Raw genomic sequence first — 15,178 nt, forward strand, 5'->3', positions numbered from 1 at the left:
ATGGTAGGTGTAGTAAAAAAGTTTTTAAATGCTTGAAAACAATTACAGGCAAATGCCTTCAATTATCCTAAATATAGGAAAATCTTGTTGTCTCCTTTCTTTCTTCTCTCCTCACTAGTAATTTTATTAAAAAAGACAGAAACAAATGTGCCATGATCTTACCCAATCAGTAGTATACTGATAATTCTAGCAGTTTTTTAAAAATATATAGGTGCATTGATTTATCTTATAAGCAAGCATCAAGAACAGCATTTTTTTTTTTTTTTAAATTGAGACAGGGTTTCACTACATTGCCCAGGCTGGCTTAAAACTCCTGGACTCAAGTAATCCTCTTGCTCAGTGTCCTGAGTAGCTTGAGACTATAGCTCAACTACCTAACAGTTTTCAATGATGTTCTTTGTATTGGTGTACTGGCGATCAAGCCCAGTGCCTGGCACATGCTAGGCAAGTGCTCTGCTGATGAGTTATATCCCCAGCCCCACCAAACAGATTTTAAGTGATAGCTCACTGTTAAAATTATTCAGAACTTTTTTATCTTTCTTTATTCCTGGGTCTACCATAATAAAATATCACAAACCGAGGACTCAGACACCACAAATTTTTTGTCTCAGCTCAGGAGGCTAGGAGTCTGAGATGAAGGTGCTTGCAAGTCCCCCCCACCCACCTTAGGGGCTGTGAGAGAAGCTGTTGAATACCTCGAGCCTAGTGCCTGATGGTGTGCTGACACATCACCCCAATCTCTGCCTCACCTCTACAGTATAGTCTCCCTTTGCTGGTTGTCTCCAAATTTCTTTTTTTAAAATGTATATGCCTATGATATGAGTGACTCCTTTTTTTTTTTTTTTTTTTAGTTGTAGATGGGCACATTATTTTTATGTGGTGCTGAGGGCCAAACCCAGTGCCTCACACTTGCAAGGCAAGTGCTCTACCACGGAGCTACAGGCCTAGCTCCTACAAATTTCCTTTTTAAAAGAATATTAGTCATTGGATTAGGGTATAACCTAAGAACCTCACTTTAATGTGATTACCTCAAGACCCTATGTCCAAATCAGATTGCATTCTGAGGTATAAGGAGTCATTATCCATCTGCTATTGCCAGAGCAGGCATGGAGTTCAGAGCATCATCCAGAGATCTTTACATACACTACTCAATGCTTTCTTCCTCATTGATAAAATTCTCAGTCTGGTTTCGGAATTGAAGTGCTTCTGGACTTAGATAACTTTATTCATTCTGTGAAACAGTATGGCAAATGAGAAGGAGGTAGCAGTGGACAGATAATGGCCTTCTTTTTCTATGAATAACAATCCTATTTTGTGTTACGATAGCAACACAAAATGGAAAATGCTAATGGGAATCAGTCCTTATTATGTGTTGGACTGTTGTAAAGTTCTGGATATTCTCTATGAATATTAGTCCTTATCTTGATTTTCTTATGTAGCTGTACTATTACTACAGAGGAGACTCCCAAGGTGCATTAAGTTTACTTAATTTACCCAAGGTCATAAAGGGTTAGAGTGGTAAAGGGATGGGTGCATTTCTTTATTTTGGCGTAGAACATAATTTTTTTTGGGGGGGTGTACAAGAAAGGATATTATTCCAAATGAAATAAGCCAGTCATAGAAAGACAAATACTGTGTGATTCCACTTACATAAAGTATCTGGAGTAGTCAAACAAAGAAACAAGGAATAAAATTATTAAAATGATTGTTGCCAGGGAGTGGGGAGTAGAGTAACTGGAGAGTTCCTGCTTAATGGGTGTAAAGTTTTAGTTATATTAGATGAACACGTTCTAGAGGTGTGTCTATAACATACAAAGCAACTAACTATATGATATTGTGTAATTTAATATTTGTTGAGAGTAGATCTCATAGCAGTTGTTCTTAACACACACATGCACACACACAGTACATGATTCTTTTCCTCCTTTATATTTTGAAAAATTTCAAAGCTGCAGAGAACTTGAAAAAATAGTGCAGTGAACACCCATGTGCTTACTCTTTTTTGATTCAACTGCCAACATTTGTCACATTTTCTTCGTGTGTGTGTGTGTGTGTGTTTGAAAGGAGGGGGAGATCATTTGAAAGTAGTAGAATCTAAAACTTCAAACTTTTTCTTCAAAAATAATAAGATCAATGCTATACAGGAATCATTTAGTTTAAATTAAGATACTTACCAATACAGGACTTCACACTTAAAAGAGAATCCAACAACAACAACAAAAAATGGAACAGTTGAAATTTTGTAGGACAGTGCATTTATTTTAAATATCTAAGAACTAGCTAGAGACATGATACTTTATATATTGAGTCTCCCTTTTATTTCTCAAATTTTTATTGGTGCATTATAGTTGTACATAATGTTGGGATTTGTTACATATTTGTAGGTGCACACAATAACTAGTCTTTTAATTTCCAAGACAACAGTATGACGTAGGCAATATTATCATTTTCACAGCTAACTCAAATAACTAAAGAGATAACGTTCCCAGGATCACTCAACCCACGTACACCAAGCCCAATACAAACCCAGGCTGTGTGGTTCTAGAGTGTAACTCTTTCCGCTTTGTGCCTAGACAAATACTTGGTGGCGGGGGTGGGGAGGGTCTCCGGATTTAGGAATTTTTGCTACCCTTCTACGTGCAAGTCATATTTAATAGGAAATACTGGCTTGGATACTAACAACGATTCTCAGTTTTGTCTGGTGTAGCGCGCTTGGGCGCGCTTGTGTTTTTAAATCCATAACCTAAATCCAGAGAGAAACCAGCTACCTGAGAACTCAAGGGAGGCGGGATATGTTGCCTAAGGCCGGCGGCCCAGTGCATCCTGGGAGTTGTAGTCCCAGGTGTCCAGGGCAAGCCTGCGCCGGGCTGCGGGAGAACCTGCCTGCATTCCCAGAAGCCTCCGGGGCTGCTTCTTCCCTGGGAACGCACTTCCGGGGACGCGGAGAGGGAGACGTTCCAAGAGGCTCCTCAGTGTGGGCGAGTGAAATGCCCTGGCTGTGAGGAACAGGTAGGTGTGGTCAAGAATGTTCCAATTTCAGAGTCTTTTGCATAAGTAGTTGGGGGTTTTATGTAAAACAACTAAGTCGGAGGAAATCAGGGACATTGGAAAACGTTGTCCACACTTTTGGAGGTGAAAATCGAATGAGGTATTTGATACAGCTTTAAAACATTGTTTTGTACGGAGGAGTATGGAAATATTGCTGCTGGAGAAGCTGAGGGCTCGGAGCTAGACTGGCTGGGGTGTGCGGTGCGGAGCTGCAAGTTGCTATTTTTGAAAAACCAGCTGATGCTGGTTGTGTAATCATGACCTGCTCGCGGTTCAAACCCACTCAGTGTTGCAGGGATGGGCTTGCTCTGAGAACGTCCACAGTCATCACAGTTGCGGTCTCTTTCCATTGGCTCCAACTAGGAGGATTACTCACCCCCACCCCGCTTTTTCCTTTCGGCCAGCTCTGGGCTTCCTAATGACACAACTCAGGGGAACGACAAGGGAGGCAGATTGCCCCGGGAGCTTGATTTGCATTTCTCCAAAGCTCTGGTACTGTGTTTGGTCATTGAAGGGACCAGGCATCACGTTAGAGAATGACCAAATATGGTGTACTCGCTTAAAGTGATTGTGCAGTGATCCAGTTGTGTGTTATAATAAAACGATTTCCTCTGACTTTGGAGTAAGCAGTTATGTTTGTTAACAACTCATCTATAGATGGGGGCAGGGGACACTTGATTGAAATCAGTGCCTTAAGGCTCCTGAAACACCTTAAGTTTTCATTCTTATCCTGCCTGTTTGAGATAAATAGTATTCAAGAAGACATTGCTGATTGTTTAAGTAGATATATGGAAATATCCTAAAATGGCAAATTGAACCACCAGTGGAACTATAAACTAAAAGGGGTAGAAGCATTCTAGTTGCAAATTGCAAATTTTAGGATGTACAATGCAGATCAGCTTTACCTAGTTTTGTTGTGGTATCCTTTTAAAACATATTTTAAAACAATGTATTTCTTTTGCTTCTAATACAACTACAGAGTATTTCCTCATCCTCTTTTCACCGTAGTCATATGAGAAGGATGTAAAATTGTATTAAACATTGATCATATGTTTCCAAGGCACTAAAGTGATTGGTATCCTTCCTAAATTATTTGAGAGTTATTTCTTTATCAAACAATTTATGAATTTAAGAATAGTCTGACCTTTTTTTTTTTTTTTTGGTCCTTTTAAACCAGTGCTGAAGATTGAACCCAGGGCATTGCATATACTGTATAGGCATTCTACCACTAAGCTACATTCCCAATCCTAAACTGCCTTTTTGGTTTAACATTTCATTCATTTTGGGTGATTGCTAATTATTTTTCTAATTTCATATGAATTCAAATTGAGTTTTTAGGAAAGTTTTATATTTACTTGGCATTTTTCCTGTTCCTAGGCCCAAATCATCTCTACTGTGTGTTCAGATGTACATGGGTTTCTTCTAAGTTGACCAAAGCTGTTTTAGAACTTCAGGTACCTCAAAGAGTAAGTACATCCTTTGGTTATATCTTATTTCCCTTCCTCCTACTCAGTTAATAATAATGCTTTTGTTTCCCCTCTTCTTCAACCAAATAAAGGCATAGGACACCTTGTGAGTGCAAAGATTGATGACTTATTGTTTCTAAGAAAACCCAAATTACAGGTAGAAAGGACTGCCAGTGTTCCCATAAAGAATTGATTTAGCTGCCATGAGACATGTGTCTTTTATAGCTAGCTGTTCCTCAGAATTGTCCTTGAAAAAATTACGATGAGTTTGTGAATTCCTAAAGCTCTTAGCCACTATTTTTGCTCCAGTCTTCTTTGAACTCTGTTCAAAATCACAGAAAAGATAACCTTTGAAAATGTTTTTATTCAGAATTATATCTTTGATTGCACTTAATTGTGTATCAGATTTTATCCATCTACTTCTCTGAAAATCACTGTGGAACAGATAGTCAAAAGACAAATGTGAAGTGGTTGTTTTGAAACAGTATATTTTATTTGGTCAGTAACTACTCCAAAGAGAATGTGTTGTCATTATTGTTAGATCACTGTACTCATCTGTGGTTGTTTGCTGAGAATCCAGATTAAAAGCATATTCTTTCCTTAAAAAGTAAATAACCTACTACTAATTATTACAGCCTTAAATTTCTGACTGTTTTGGTTTTCAAAGTGTTTTACTGTTCACCAATTCACAACTACCTTATGGGACATTTTACTGATTAGAAATTTCAAGTTCAGAGGACATAGGTAACTTGCTCAGTTTGTAAATGACAGGTTAGGACTGGTATTGGAGTCTTTGGTCTCCTAGATGACAATACCATCCTACCTCCCAGATAGAAACAATAAACTCACATGTCTGTATACAAGACTCAATTCAAAACTGTCACCCATGGCATGAGAGCTCATCAGTTTTGCTAAAGCAGAGGCACAGTCAAGAAACAGCTTGGAAGCTTCAGAGCACAGGATGGAATGAATTGTTCCCAATAAAGTGAGTGCAACTGCCAGTAAAGTAAATTTGTAACTTTTTTAGTATCCAGGCTATGGATCCTCTGTTTGCTCTCACTCATTCAATAAATAAGAGAATGCTTTCTATGTGCTAATGTTTAACCTAATAAAACAGAAGTATCTCTGCCCTGAAATTCATAATATGGTGGGAAAAAGAATACCCAAATAAGGGGAAGGAATGGGAGCGTTTAGGGTAATGTTAGCTAAGCAAAGAATACGATGGATGGGATAATAAAGTTCCAGGAAGAGTAGCATGTGGGAAAGTCTGTAACCAAATTAGAAAGTGGAAAATTTGGGAAGTTAAAAAGAAAAGCAATGTGGCTATAAAGACTAGAGTATAGGTAGGAGAGCAGTTCATAAAGAAGCTTGAAAATTCAGGCAGCAATTAGATGGTTTAAATTGTGGGTAAGTTTTAAAACTTTGGAGACTGTTCTGCTGGAAATGGGAAGCTATTGAATGTGAAGAAATGGAATAACATCAGTTTTATTTTTGAAAACAATTACATAATTAATTCTCTTAATACACAAACAAGTAGAGATCTTTTTACTCTCTCAAGTATGAATATATTCTAATCTGGAAGTCAGTATTATCTTTCAGTTTTAATACACTAAACATATTCCTTCCCCAGCTATTAGGTGTTATCCCTCTTGAGGGATATAGGACTTATCAAATCATATGTATGTGGAATTAATAATTGGGCATAAAAAGTAAATTACCTAAGGAAGTTATAAGGAGCTAGACATTAATTTCAGCACAAGGGTTTAGTTTACGAATTGATGTTAATAGTATTCTCCTTCTAGAAAAAAATACCATAGTTAGTCTTTGTTGATTCTCTATAAATAAAACTTTCTGTTAGTTCCAAAACCTGAATTAAGAATGCTTCCTCAACAGCAGGTTCAGAGGACTAATGTAATACTTTTATTGATTTGTTGTAGGATCTAGTTAAACACATTTTAATACTAAAATAAATATTGGCCTATGTCAGTTCCTTCATGTTGTTTGACAGTCTGTAGGCTGGGAATTACAGGAATGAATTTATAATAATAGTTATTTATCCTGATCTTGTTTCTCATTGCTTTTGGATTGCAGTTTATAGACAAATCTCAATTACATTCTCTGCCTCTGGAAGGAAGAAGGAATTGTGACTAGGTTAGAACTTTAAGTGGGTTATTTTGAAGCTTTGAAAGAAACAGAGGGAACCTTTTTCTTATGTGTTCACCACTTTGATCAAATCTTTATCTTCCTTCATTCTCAATCTTTCTGTAACCCTGGATGGTAAATTTTTAGGAACATATATCTTATTACTTCACTTAGTACCTATAATAATCACTTAACGTATAGTATTCTTAAAATTGATTCACATCAGCATTTAACGTAGCATTAAACAACATAATCTTTTTGACTGTTAACACATTAGATGCAAGGTCCAACTCTGAGTGGTCTCAGTGTTCTTCCAGGACCTAAAAGAGTTTTGTATATGCAAAATACTCAGCACAACATAAATACTCATTGAATGAATGATTGCTTACTCATAGCTGTTTTCTTGTTTAGTTGTACATTACCTGTGGCCCACCTTTGTGAGTTATTATGGTTTGGTACAGGGCCCAGTATTCATTTATTCAAATATTCCTAGAAATACTTATATGCCAGGCATTGTACAAACTGCTCACAATATATGGGGGAGACAGATGAATGAACAAAAATCAACAGGAGGCTGAATTCTGGAGTGTGACATTATTATTATCTTCCCGATGTAAACATTCTCAAATCTGCACTGGTGTTTTCAAGGCTGGAAAGGTTTTGCTTGCTAAAATTAAACAAGACAGTTTTCTTCCAGTTTGCATGAAGAAGTAATTCCTTTGTCTTTTCATCCATAAAACTTTCTTAAACAGTTGCAACTTCTGATAATACTGGCAGGTAACATAATAAATAAGTAGCAACTTAATATCCGTACAAGAACTTAGAACTAACCATTTTTAATTTGAGATCATTTGCTTAAACTCTGCTTTTATTTGTATACTTGTATATACAAATATACATATACTTCAAACATACATATGTACATATAGGCATATAAGTTTTATTAAAATTACTACTAATTCATAGGTTGGATTAAATAGGTAGCTAATGTTTTCTAAAGAACATTGTGTCCTCCCACTGGAACATAACAATCATATTCTAATCCAGTTTGTTAGCAGTTTGGTCATAGTTGTCTTTTCGACCCTGATCTCCTGGGAATGCTACTCCATCATCTCAATAGATCATATTTGATCCTTCAAAAGACAATGAATTTTGTAAACACCCATACTGTACCAGAAATAAAAATTATTCTCAACCTTTATTCCTTCATTGTGCTCTGATCTATAAAAGTAAATGTGCTACCTTATTAAAGTAGTTTGAATAAAATGCTAGCTTATAGTTTATTATATACAGAAAACAGATTTTTAATTTGGGTCGAAAAAGGCAAAGTAAGTTTTTCTTACAATAGCAGAAATAGAGACAGGTTGTCATTACTTCAAAGATCTTTGCATTCATCTTGTATGAACAGTAATAGTATAATGACCAATAAGTGCTGTAGAGTTCTCTGAGAGCACTTGGGTCTTGTTGAATCATCCTGGAAGTAGTTGAGCAGGATAATTTTAGAGACCCTTGTTCTTGGCTTTTCATTTGACTAACTCATTGAAGATGAGTCCATTTACTTTTAATAATTCCCCAGTGTACTCAATATGTAGAAATGAGATGAGCTTGCTTTTTCTTATTTAACATTCATTCAACAAATGTTCTTTGAACTTCTTCAGATTGCAAGCACTGAGCTGATCTCCAAATGTTAAGAAATAAACATTTGCATAGCACATTGCCCCAGACATGTTTTAAGTACTTGACATTATATTATCTCTTTGAACAACCATGTGAGGTAGGCACTATTATCTTCTTCGTCAATTTACAGATGGATATGAGGCACAGGAGAGTTCTGGAGCTGGCCCAAGGTTAATTGGCTAGTAAGTGTGAGGCGATGGGGATGAGAACCAAGCATTCTGTTTCAGAGGCAGCTCCCACCCACTCTGCTGTCCTATATTGCTTTTTTCCTCATGCCTTTGCCTTTTATGAGCTGCTTTCATCTTTGCTTTATGCTGGTCTCCTTTTATACTATCATGAGCATTTGAGACTCAATTTGTAGTGTTTGCAGTTAATTGATAACTAATGAGTGTTCTAACCCTTATTATATGTTTGAGTGCCTGATACCTAAAAATGGTTGATATTTGTGTATTGAATGCATGATTATTGACAACCAGGAGAATTTTAGGTGTGATGTTAAGATAATTTGACATTATTTTTGTTCTTCCTCTGAGTAACAGTGAAGAAAAATATTGATGACTAAATATTTTATAGTATATAGTCAATGGAAACCAATCATATGTGTTTGCACCTGAACTCTGAGGTCACACACATGTTACATATATGCATTTATACATTTATATTGTATAGAGAACAAACAAAGGAATTTCCCTTTTAGCATCAACATTTCCTCAATAGATGTGTTACTAATTGGTACCACCTTTCCTGCTGTAATCTGCTTTTCTCCCCTCATGCTTTGTCTTCTTGTGTGTCACCCCCTAGTCTGATTGAAAGTACTGCACAAGCCTGCCTGCCATGGGCTGTCGAGATGTCCACGCAGCCACAGTCCTCTCCTTTCTATGTGGGATCGCCTCAGTAGCAGGCCTCTTTGCAGGGACTCTGCTTCCCAACTGGAGAAAATTACGACTGATTACATTCAACAGAAATGAGAAGAACCTGACTGTTTACACAGGCCTGTGGGTGAAATGTGCCCGGTACGACGGAAGCAGTGACTGCCTGATGTACGACCCTACTTGGTACTCATCAGTTGACCAGTTGGACTTGCGTGTCCTCCAGTTTGCCCTGCCCCTCAGCATCCTGATCGCAATGGGTGCCTTGCTGCTCTGCCTGATTGGAATGTGTAATACAGCCTTTAGGTCCTCTGTGCCTAACATCAAACTGGCCAAGTGTCTGGTCAATAGTGCAGGCTGCCACCTGGTAGCTGGGCTGCTGTTTTTTATGGCAGGTAATGTGAGCCTCTCTCCATCCATCTGGGTCATCTTTTATAACATCCATCTGAACAAGAAGTTTGAGCCAGTCTTTACATTTGACTATGCGGTATATGTCACCATCGCTAGTGCTGGAGGTCTTTTTATGACTTCCCTTCTACTGTTCATTTGGTATTGCGCATGCAAATCTTTGCCTTCTCCTTTCTGGCAGCCATTGTACTCCCATCCTCCCAGTATGCACACTTACTCGCAGCCCTATTCAGCTCGATCCCGCCTCTCTGCCATTGAAATTGACATTCCAGTAGTTTCACACACTACCTAATGGGGATATAGGTAATTGTTTAAAAAAATAAACTTGTTGTAGCCTCACATTCTACCCATGTAAAGAGCTATATACATTTTCCTGTGTTCCTAACCAGTCAATGAAGCCAAATTTGTGTGTCCTGCTAGAATGAAGTGCTGCTAGTTTTTATGAGGAGTAAATTACATTATTTTAAGTGAGAAACATTCCTTTTATCTTGCTTCTTATACTGGAAGGGTTTTTAACCTCCTTGTTGATATCTGACTAATAATTTAAGTGGAAAGGACTTGTGTCACAACTGAGGTGATTTAGAACAACATGGTAAAGATGATGACTAAGAGAAGCTGTTTTATACAATCTTTCTGAGTATTTCAGATTGTATGGTGTCCTTTTTCTATCATACCTTAAACTGGAAAAAGAAAGGCAATTTCAAATATAAGAAATTTCCTTCAAACAGGGTAATATTTTGACAGCAGTCAATAATTTATCAGTTTAAGGCTTTAACTTTTCTTTGGGGGCTAATTGTACTGAATAGTCTTGTTGTGATAAAGATTATTTTCTTTTGTGAATTCCTTATCTTCTACCTCATACCAGTGTTTGAAAGCAAAATGGATTTTAAGTGATTTCATAGTAAAACTAATGTTTTAAATATCTATTAGTTACAGATAACATTTAACAATTTTTAAAGTTAATGATTCCATAAATTGCTGAAGTTAAAATGTGACATGTGACAGGTTGGTGCTTTCTCTGAGGCAAAAAAAAAAAAAACACCCTTTTTTCCACATACCATCCATCAAGCAGTACTCATTACCACATATAATCAGTCTCCAAAGGGAAAGAAAAATTAAAAGGTTGTTCAAACCCAGTGATTTGTTCTCTTGAAGACAAAAATGGTAGGGGGCATGAGTCTGTTCTTCAGCACAACATTAGAGATTCACTCACTGATTGCTGTTTGAGTAATGGGGTGAAGTAAGGGATGGCTTTTCTATGACCACATTCACCCTTGATTCATTTCCTGCCCCCATCAATGATTATTTCCTTGAGCGTATATCTCTGCCTAACACTTTAGTAGGTGCCTTAGAAGATACATGAAAATAGGAGATCTGGTCCCATCCATGAAGAAATTTTAATCTAATAGAAAAGATCAAACTGTTACCTGACAATTTGGGAACAGTCTGACTTCTTTAGCAGGTGGCCTTAACTTCTCAGTCATTGATCCAGGAATATATATATTTCACCCAGAGATGAGACTTCCTGACAAACAAGTTGTACACTACCAGCAAGTCCCAAACTCTGGAAATTTGCTTTATTTCAATTCATTGAATACTTTGGGCACCTACCTTAGCCTACATGCTGTAATAACACTGTATCAAATTCTTGAGAATGGGCAAAAGTTGTAGAGAACTTTAAGTTGTACCTTTCCACCTCTGAAAGTATGATGATGTATTAAGGAGGGACATGTTTTAAAAATCTCCTCTGATGTGGTATCAATTAGATGAAACCATGTTAACACTAAGATAACACTTAGAAATTCAGGGATATTGGGTTTTTAGCCCTATGAACTTGAGCTGCTTATTTAGTTGGTGTTATTTGCTACATATTAGCATTATGTTTGCAAGGATTTTATTAACTATTAAAGATTTTACAAACAGCTAGTTATATGGTAAACAGATTATTATGCCTCTTTTACAAATCAGAGAGTATGGTTCTGATATTTCTAGAGATATATATATAGAGAGAGAGACAGAATTTTTTTCCTAATTCAAATACTACTTTATGTACATAGAAATAAATCCATTTGTGTAATTTTTAAATGGCATCAGTAGAAAGCATGCAAGGCTTTGGTTTTTAAATTGTGGCTTCTGATTTATCTCAGTTCTCATTCTTTTCATTCTTCTCAGATGTAGCTGATCTTGATCATTCCAAGAACAATGGTAGGTGGAATTTTGAGATTAATATTAATTTTCCCTCTTTGCTAATTAATTTCAGTCCTTCATCTCACTAAATTTTGGTTCATAAGAATCAAGAATTCCACCACCCCTTGGTCTTTGTGTAAACAAAGAAAAGTAGGCTAGATAGTTTTTAGTTCCTGGAATTATAACTATACACATTGAGAATCCTTTGGCTTCATAATCTGTTGTCACAGTAAGTATTTAATTATGGATTCACTTGGCAAAAGAAACAGCTGTTTCCTTATTGTCTTTTTAGTGTTTCAGATTTGCTATTTTTTAAATCCATCAAAGGAAAGCAAGTATTTATAGTTCCTTTAGTCACTCTTGAGCATTCATCAGGCTATCATTGTAAAGGGGGAATAATTTGTTGTTAAAGGCCTTTTACAGAAACCAACTTGGATAATAACCTTAAATGTTAGTGTGGTGCACCAGATTTGGTTTATCCAGCCATGGAAGAAAAACAAATCAAGAACCTGAGTTTACTTGTATATATATGCTGTAATGGATAGTATGTTTGCTGTAAACTGCAAGGTAAAACCTCAATAAAAGTGTACTGTACTTCTTGATGTTTATTAAAAATGTATTTTTACAAGTTTCTGCTTGTTTTCTTGGTGGTTTTAAATGAAATATTTTGAAAAATGTTTCTCAAGTATACATAAATTTAAAAAGACACAGTCCTATTTAAAGCTTTATAGAATAGAAACTAGAAAGGTATTAAAAAGCATGGAATTATTATTCCAGAAGTATCAAGACCCTTTATAAGGGAGCCATCGTGGACACAATTTTTCCCAACTCCTACAAAAGTTTAGATAACCACAGCCCTGGCCAACGTCTAATTCAACCTAATTGAGAGACCCAATCTTGAAGAATAGGTGTTTCTATGTTATGATGTATTTTGAGTTTTCCTTGTTCCATATCAGAAAAGATCTGTCAGAATCTGAATATTTATTGCCAAATGAAGTGAAGCAGCATAATCTGAAGTAGAGGGAGAAGAAAGATCTGAGCTGAGACTGGAAGCAGAGTTCTAATTTTGGTCAGATATGAGTGGCTGCTCGTGTTAGCCAAGCAATAAACTGAACACTGATCAGACTTGGAGTTCAGAAGTTAATTTGCAGTCAGCCTGGTTTACACCATGTTTATGTTGTCTTACAGTTACCAAGAATAAACCATTCCTATTTTTAAAATTCATCATTTGTTTTTATCTAACTAGCCAGTTCCATCTGGGGCCCAGTTGCATCTCTTTAAGAAGAGAGTACAGTGGATAGTTTCCCAGGTGGAATAGGAAATAATTAATGCTAAGACTCATTAGAAGTTGAGTTGACAAGCTTCCCTCTGATAAGACAAAGAGCAAGATAAAAGCCTGCAGTGTTGGTTGTGACATAAGGGTTGGGAGAAGGAAAACAAATTGTACTTCACTGTACATTTTAGTACAGTGAATTTAATCTGATTGTTTTCCTAACACTTGACCAGATCTGATGACTTCAGACTCCAAGAGGGGATGCTGAACTCCTCAACTGGGAGATTCATGGAAAAAAATCTGACCCAAGTGAAGAAACAGTTCCCCCTAGACTTTATGTGCTTCTCTCCCCTCTAAGCTTGTATGGTTAGGCACTAAGGTTGAAAACATCATAAGTGCTAAAATGGAGTTAAGAAAGGCCTAAATTTTCCACCAGGTGGAACCACAGTGCCAGTGATCTTAAATGTGATAGAACAGAACAGAAATTAAAGTCCTAATGCCTTGTAGTAAATGAGGATTATCTATATCTCATCTTGAGTCAAGTGAAATTCTGTACCCTTACAAGTGATACAGAGAAAGGATGTTGAACACAAATTCACTTTATTCAGAGAACCCAGGTATGCATCAAGGAAACAAATAAAACTTCAATTTTGGTTAAATTATAAGATTTAATCAGATGTTTCAAAGAAAAATGGCAAAGAAGAAAGATGTCTTATTTTTAACCTAAAACCCCATCATTATCTGTCACCTATCAAGACACTGACGGCTTGTTTTTCTGTTTATGTATTTGTTTTTGTTTCCACAAATGAATCAGAAATCTGTTAGAAGCAAAGGCACTCAAACTGCCAAGAGAAAGTAGCAGTGTTTCCACAGTGGCATCGACATGAATCATAGCAAGAACAAATAGAAGTATCTCCTACAGAGTCTCCAAAATCCCACTGCATCTGCCTTTGGGAACATGGTGGTAGGGCAAGCTTCATGAGCATGATACTTGTACAGTGATAAAGGATCCTGCACTCAGAAGGACTCTACCCTTGGTTTAATATTCTGTGATTGCTGCCTTAAAATTATTAATTTTTTGAACAAGGGGCTCTGAGTGCATTTTAATTTTGCACAGGGCCCCACAAGTTATGTAGCCTGTCTTACATGAGGACATTCTGGGGAAGACAGACACCAGCTTTGGAGGGAGACAGTTTTAGATTCTGTCTAAACTTCCTCCTTACTTGGTATGCAATAGGAAGGTTACTTCTACTCTGAACTTCAGATTTTCATCTGCAACAAGGACAGTAACAGTTACCTCCTAGAGTTGTTATTATGAGGATTAGACACTGTTGTGAAGGAATATAAGTAAAGTACCTAATACAGTATACCCAACTATATTACAAATATTATTCATAAAAGCTAATTCTGTATATTGAACCCCAGTTGATGTTAGTGCTGTTCATAAAAACAAGTGTCTTTAGAAAGACAGATCTCCATTTTATAGGGAGGTACGGACTTACATTGTCACTACCATCACTTTTGCCAGGATCTTCATGGCTTCTAACTACTGCAGCTGCACCTATAATAAAAACAAAGAAAATTAACAGTCCTCTTGTTAGCTACTTCTTGTAATGTAGTTTTTTCATGATTCCATACTAAAAACAAGGAAGTCAATGAGTTTCCCTGATGCTATAAGGAGGTATGAAGCTGACTAGACTATGAAATTATATATTTATATGAAGATATACTATATAAGGATATATGTATATACACATATACATACGTCCTTTATAATAGCTTAGGACAAAGGATTTTTTTCCACTATTCCTATTATCAAAGCAGCAGGTCCCTTCTCTTTTTAAACCAGTTCCAAAATAGTTGCAGGCAGAGAAATATATTTTGTTGTTCATTAATTTCAAACAGTGGTATTAGAGCTCTGATTTTCCAAATCCAAGTACTGAAACCCTTAATAGACTTATGTATTCCCCACAGTAGAGAGGACAGGGAGCCAAGGTAGGCACTGACATTATATAGGGTTGAGGTGGTGTACTTTGAACCAACACATATGAGATTATATCTAAATGTAGTCTTTTCATTATTCATGAGAGTTGTGTTCTATAAAGTCA

At 36.6% G+C, this 15,178-nt stretch overlaps 1 protein-coding gene across 1 annotated transcript; it reads left to right on the plus strand.

Annotated features, from left to right (window-relative positions):
* Nucleotides 1–2,925: 2,925 nt before the first annotated feature.
* Nucleotides 2,926–11,941, plus strand: Cldn12 (claudin 12). The gene is made up of 3 exons (XM_076860952.1): nt 2,926–3,009; nt 4,426–4,514; nt 9,135–11,941. The coding sequence occupies exon 3, from the start codon at nt 9,168–9,170 to the stop codon at nt 9,900–9,902; it is 735 nt and encodes a 244-aa protein (XP_076717067.1). The 5' UTR covers nt 2,926–3,009; nt 4,426–4,514; nt 9,135–9,167; the 3' UTR covers nt 9,903–11,941.
* The last annotated feature ends 3,237 nt before the right edge of the window (nt 11,942–15,178 follow it).

The sequence above is a fragment of the Callospermophilus lateralis genome, chromosome 1 (genome assembly GCF_048772815.1).
Source record: "Callospermophilus lateralis isolate mCalLat2 chromosome 1, mCalLat2.hap1, whole genome shotgun sequence".
Taxonomy (NCBI): Eukaryota; Metazoa; Chordata; class Mammalia; order Rodentia; family Sciuridae; genus Callospermophilus; species Callospermophilus lateralis.

What these genes read in the sequence shown, in the direction of transcription:
- Cldn12 (XM_076860952.1), top strand. Translation starts at nt 9,168, where the DNA reads ATGGGCTGTCGAGATGTCCACGCAGCCACAGTCCTCTCCTTTCTATGT.